The sequence below is a fragment of the Anneissia japonica genome, unplaced genomic scaffold, assembly GCF_011630105.1.
Source record: "Anneissia japonica isolate Jap-2015-1 unplaced genomic scaffold, ASM1163010v1 scaffold287598_len761594_cov195, whole genome shotgun sequence".
In the NCBI taxonomy this organism is placed as follows: domain Eukaryota; kingdom Metazoa; phylum Echinodermata; class Crinoidea; order Comatulida; family Comatulidae; genus Anneissia; species Anneissia japonica.
Window position 1 is genome coordinate 683153 of NW_022705477.1, and position 6522 is coordinate 689674.

The window sequence follows — 6522 nt, forward strand, 5'->3', positions numbered from 1 at the left end:
AAACGGTGTAATCATTGAAAGTTGACTTGTGGAACACAAATTTATTAAGCTATAACAAAATCAAACGGATATTTCGATAGCTCCTGCTATCTTTATCAACGTTAAAGTGAGAAAACTTTGACTCAAATTCAACCCTGGCCATCGGGTGCAGGCTCGGTGGTCTAGAGGTATGATGTGATACAGAGATCGTGGGTTCGAATCCCACCCGAGAACAACTTGCGACTTTTATTATTATTATTATTATTATTATTATTATTATTATTTATTTATTTATTTATTTATTTCATCAGACCAACAGCGAATCATCGCCACTAACAGGCTGGTAAAATATATAAAATTTAAATACAGTATATCAAATATATAGACGAAAGAGTACAAAAAACTCACCTATTCAAATGATTAATAATAATAGAACGAAATATAGACAAACTATTGTGAAAAATGTCAATATTAGAGGTTGAAATATGAGAATTATATTGAAGAGAAAGTCTAGAAATAAAATTACGTTTACATACCTCAACTCTACAAAAGGGACATTAAAGGTAGGACAGGAACGAAGGCTTCTAGAATTAACATGCAAACCAAACAGATGTACAAGATCACAACTAAAGTACGAGTTAACACATTTATAGAGAAAAACCATATTGTGAAATAAAAATCTATTCCTAGGACACATTAATTTACAAGGACGATTAAAACATTTTTCAAAAAACCTAATAAACTTAAGATGCATCCTATCGATGCGAATTAACTGAGATATAAATAACATAATAATGAGGTTCATAATTATCATTCATGAAACACTTGTTTATTTTAACACAATACAGTGGTTGCTCAGTAGAAGTATGTCATCTAAAAGTCAAAATGAAGGATACATTTATAATCTACTTTGTTTATTGTTCTTACAGGAACAAATTATTCCAGGCAATTGACAGAAAAGACTGGCAAGCAGTAAGAAGGATCTGTGAAACTGAGGAACATCTCATAAACACGTATGATGATGATGCTTTGGTATGTACTCAGAAATGAATTATTAACCATGATTTTGTGCTCTATAAATAAAGTTTGAACTTGGTAAATTATTTTACTTTATTCATTAGATGATGTTAAAGTCCACCCTGATAATTGTCCACAATCTCCCTCAATTTGCACATAAATTATGTAGGTTACTTACGATTGTGTAATTAGTATACATAAAGATAAATCACTGGTATTAATTTAGAAGCTATAATGTTGAATTAGAATATAAATGGTGATTTTTCCTTATTCAAATGTCGTGTAATAATCGTAAACTTCAGTTCTCCATTTGACCATTTTTGGGTCTGTGGTTTCTATGGTCTTTAGCAGCTTTGGTCTCTAAAATAATAAAGATAAAATACATTAGTTAATATGGGATCACAGGGAAGTAGTAGAGGTGGTGTTTAATTGGAGGGGTCTATAATTTAGAGGGAGACCTGTATATAATTATATTTTCAAATGTATGCGCGATATTATTCAAACGCGAGTCGTCGCGAGTTCCCTGAAAATTAAATAAATCGGTATGCCGCCCTCTATAGTTTAGGGAATTTTGTAACACGAAGAACTGTAAAATAAACCAGTTGCTGACAGTAAATACATTCTCAATAAAGATGGCATATTGGTTTTAAATGTTATGTCATCTGCATATTGTGTATAGCAATATACTTAGTGGTTAATTACTCAACTTAGGTCTATTTTTCTATCAGTTGTCTAAATATTGTCCCAACTGATAACAAACCGCTGTTAGCTGGGCTGTACTTCCGAATGTAATAAGACAAAAACTATTTACAACATAAAAATACAAAACCTATACATTAAAATATATATAAATATTATAACGTATACTTAATGAATAACAAATCAAATTTCAGAACAATTTATGAACAGACATGGTGTACGTTTAAATGCAATGTTTTTTTAAAATTATATTACGGTACGGTAATAGTCATTCCGTTCACACACCATCAGCAATATCGAAGCCTCTGACGCTTTGTTGTCATTATTTAATAATATTTTAAAGTTAAATAACGATATCAAATGTTCACCGGCGCATTTTTTATTCATTTACTTTATTTAATTTTTTTTTTTTTTTGGCAAAAATGCACACAAACGTGGACACGGGAATAAGCCCACCTCCCTTTTTTGTAATGTAATTATAAGACATAAAAGCAATTTGCAACATACTAATATACCGTACTACCTTTTAATTATAATAGGTATACAAAATACACATATAATAATAATAATAATAATAATAATAATAATAATAATAATAATAATAATAATAATAATAATAATAATAATAATAATAATATGTAATTGATAATAAATAATTATTCAAATAACAGAAATAGTATAAAATCATACACCAACAGTTAAAAACAAATTTGTTAGCAGTGGTTAAATTTTAACCTTTGATTCTGTTTTATGGGACATTATATTGTCCTAACCATTTTTGTTTTACAATAGTAGTCGAATACAAACGTTTACTGTATACATGGAGGAATGAGTTTAGTCTAAACTAATTCCTCCTTGCTGTATAATAGCTCTGGTCGCGATCTACAAGCGCGACGGTTACGATTACCTGACAAGTAAATAAACCGGTCTGCCGCCCTCAGTCAATTTGTTTAAACCATAGCGTTACAGCTCTATGGTTTAAACCTGAAAATGTTATAATATCCTCTTGCACTTAATTAAACTGAACACGTTATTTGTTATATTACTATATTTGTATGTACTATATTATATTATACGTTAATTACTTAATGTACGTTAATTAGGCCTTTTTCCTCTATTGTTTATTTCTAGTGATTTAAATAAAAATGTCTCAACTGATAAACATTAGGCTCTTTTGAATGTAGGGGTTTAAACGACTACCGCATAACCTTGAATAGAAGCCCAATGCGGCTTAATCTAGAGAGGCCTATCTCAAATTAAAGCCTCTTTCTTAGTTTACAAAAATAGCCTCGAAAAAAATGCCCTTCTCGAAAGGAATATAATTTTCAAGATAGCATGGGCTTTTTTTTCGAGATACATACACTGTGATTTCAAAGCCCCGTCTTTTACGTTTTTTTTTTTTTATTTACTTTGCAAACGTAGCCAAGAAAAGAAACGCATCCACAGTTGGCAAAAATTTAATTATTTATAAACTTCTTTAAGGAATGCTTTATATTGCAAATGTAAATATCCATAGGAGCATAACATAAATAAACACATAGGCCTTCAGTAAATTTGAGCAGAAATAAATTGCTGAATACTGCATTTTATTAAGCCTAAGCATTCGTTCATGGGAGTGTATACATTGTATAATGATGTAAAAATTATCGTCGAATAATATAATAATAATAATAATAATAATAATAATAATAATAATAATAATAATAATAATAATAGTTAAATTAAACACAGATATGGCATGTGATATCAGTGGTATTAATTTGTGTTAATACATTTAAAATTATAATAGGCCTAGTATATCGTCGTGTACAAGATATTAAGTATTGTCAAATGTATTTAATTTTTATCATGTAGGCCTATGTATATGATTAAAATTCCTAACAATATGAATAGGCCTAATTGTACAAGATATTTGAACACTATTTTGATTTATCATATTTTATATTATTGATTCTATTTTGATAAATATAAAATCAATTATATATAATGTTTTGTTTTATTTCTACTGTAATGGAATGTCATCCTGCAATAAAATTATAGAAGCCATAGACCTAGTTCCGAAAAAATGTAAATTTTGGATTTAAATATCAATAATAGGAAATCCTGGCTTATGAACTCGGACTGAAAAAATTAATTTAATGTTCAACAATAAGAAAACGCACGCGATAAAATAAGTAAATAATTTAATATTTTTTACTGTTTTAATTTTGTTTATTATATTTATTTTCATTTGTTACTACCATCGTGTATTGAGTATCCAGTATGATTGTTTGTTTCCGTAGTTTCGGACGCCGTTACTGTACGCTGCACACTACGAAGCACCCGAAGACATAATGCTGACAATGATTGCGAAAGCTTCAGTGGAAAATTTAGAACACAAGGTTAATGGAATTAAAAATCATTGTATTCTATACAAACTAAACACACATCATTTATAAATCAATAAACAAGGGAACATTAAACTTAAAGTAGACTACGGTGATATACTGTATATTTTTAACTAAGCATATTATTTTTATTTCATGATTTTTAAAACATTGAAAAGCCTTTGTTATGGAAATGATCTAAATATTATAAACATAAAAAAAATGTTTGCAGTAACAGATAATAATCATGTTTGGAGTTATATTGATCATTCCTGTTTACTTGATATATTTTTACACAAAAAGTTATATCGCTAAAATTTTCATTTTAAAGATAATTGATTAATGTGTGTAAAACATAACCATTTTGATTTCAACATTATTTGCGTGATTTTAATAGAAAAACGTAATTTAAAAGACATTGAATTCAGTTCCCATTATCTAATAACGATAAATGTGATAAGCAAAGTAATTGTGATGTTTCTGAGTTGTTTTTTGTATTATTTTGTTATCATACTCTACTTTACTCTTTTAGGGTGTTGATATTACTTTTCTCCATTTCTTGGCGTCAAACGCTCGCGTTACTCAACTGAGAAGCGCGTTAGAAAGAACGAAGAACGCTAACGTGACAGACATCGTGAGTACAGTAAAAGAAAACAACACTTTATTCACTGTAAACAAATTAACATCATTGAATTCACTAACAAACACATTCAAAGCATCACATTCTAATCTAGTAACATTCTTATTCATGTAGTAAAACAAAATAAATTAATTAGAACTGATATTCTTAGTCCCATTATTATTACCATCATCATCGTCATTATCATCATTTTACCAATTATAGCATTGGCTTTATAAATAATATTAATATTGTATCTGTATTTTTCATTATCACTGTTAATATAATTATTATTATTATTAGTAATATTATTGATATCATTATCATATTATATTACACATAATCGTCCATATTATTCTTACAATGCGGTCTCTTATACACATCTAGATGTGTATAAGAGACAGGTATATCGTCGTGAAACGAAAGCGCAAGGGGAAAGCTGAACTCGGAGCAATTTAGCGAAGCATTCAGAATTCGCGGGGTGCGTTATTTGTGAGTGAAGCGAGCAACTAGGCTGGGGCTAGGGGGCCGCAAAAGGAGAAAAATTTACGTTTTTACGTTCTAGTGCATTAAGTTCAATACCAAGTCAAAATAGGTCTAATTGTAAACGTAGTATTTGGGCAACACCAGACTATATTCACTCAATATACCACCAGCCTATTGGATTGCGGCCTGTGAGCATCGTGGGATCGTCCCACTTTTAATTTAAAAGAAAAAAGTTATAAATGTCTATACTGTATTGAAAAATAAAAAATGATATAGGGAACATATAATTACTTAAAGTAACATTTTGTATGCTTTTATTTCTTAACGTTTTCCTTTCAATTTTATATTTTAATATATTATTTAACTTAGTTTTTGTTCATTGTTTTCTTTCAATTTTATATTTTAATATATTTCTTTAACTTTGTTTTTCTTCATCGTTTTTCTCAATAACTAATACTTAAACTACGCTTTAAATACTAAGGTTATTTAACTAATACCTAATATTTACATAAAAAAAATAAGTAGCTCTTTATTTAAAGATCAAATTGTTATCATTAATTTTCCGTGGGTATAATGTAAAGAAGAGTTTTGATGCTTCCTCATAGTTTACGTCTATATTTCTGTGTATGTTCATTATCGCCAAGGCGCTAAGACGTTCAGATTTCATACTGGACCTTAACCATGTTCTCAATCTTCTCATTGCTGAAAAACTACGCTCACACTCTGCTAATGGCCTTTGCCAGACTCGATGGACGATTTTCTTCTGTTACTTCCAACCACTTTCTTTTCCACAGTTGTAACTCCAAATCAATGATGTCAGGGTTGGGCAAGTCTTCCGAGTACTGCTCTATTAAATCAGCAATATCTAAATTTTTGTAATCTGGATGGCAAATAATTGATGGTACAAGTAGAAGGAGTTTTGACGCTCTATATTTTCCCTCAAATGTTGCATGTCTTTCATACAATCTTTCACTTCATTGTAAGCCTTTACAACATCAACTGATCTGCCTTACAGGCTCTGTGTAATACCAACAAGCGGATGAAGCAGCCTGTATAACAATAATGGCAGAGTGCAATGATGCGTAACCAATACACCACATAACACAACTGGCGCGCGGGCTTCGAGATATCAAGTTGATTAAAAATGTATAACTTTATATGGATTGTTTAAAACTAGACAAAAAATCAAAATATTAAAAGGAAGGGCCACCAAACATTTTTTAGGCGAAGGATAATTTATTTTGATATTAACTACCTTCATGTTAGGCGCAGTTTAATTATGCTAGATTAAAAAAAAAATCATATTTAAAGGGCACTTTCTTTAAAAGGGGGGTCGACCGCACCCATCGACCCCCC

General features: G+C 29.8%; 1 protein-coding gene across 1 annotated transcript in view; it reads left to right on the forward strand.

The window, feature by feature from the left end:
• Window positions 1-464: 464 nt before the first annotated feature.
• The window catches only part of LOC117105582, a 25878-nt gene continuing 19820 nt past the window's right edge, over window positions 465-6522 (forward strand). The window contains exons 1-2 of the mRNA XM_033246763.1: window positions 465-610; window positions 909-1011. Of these exons, the coding sequence (XP_033102654.1) occupies window positions 465-610; window positions 909-1011 (249 nt within the window). The remainder of the gene's footprint in view (window positions 611-908; window positions 1012-6522) is intronic.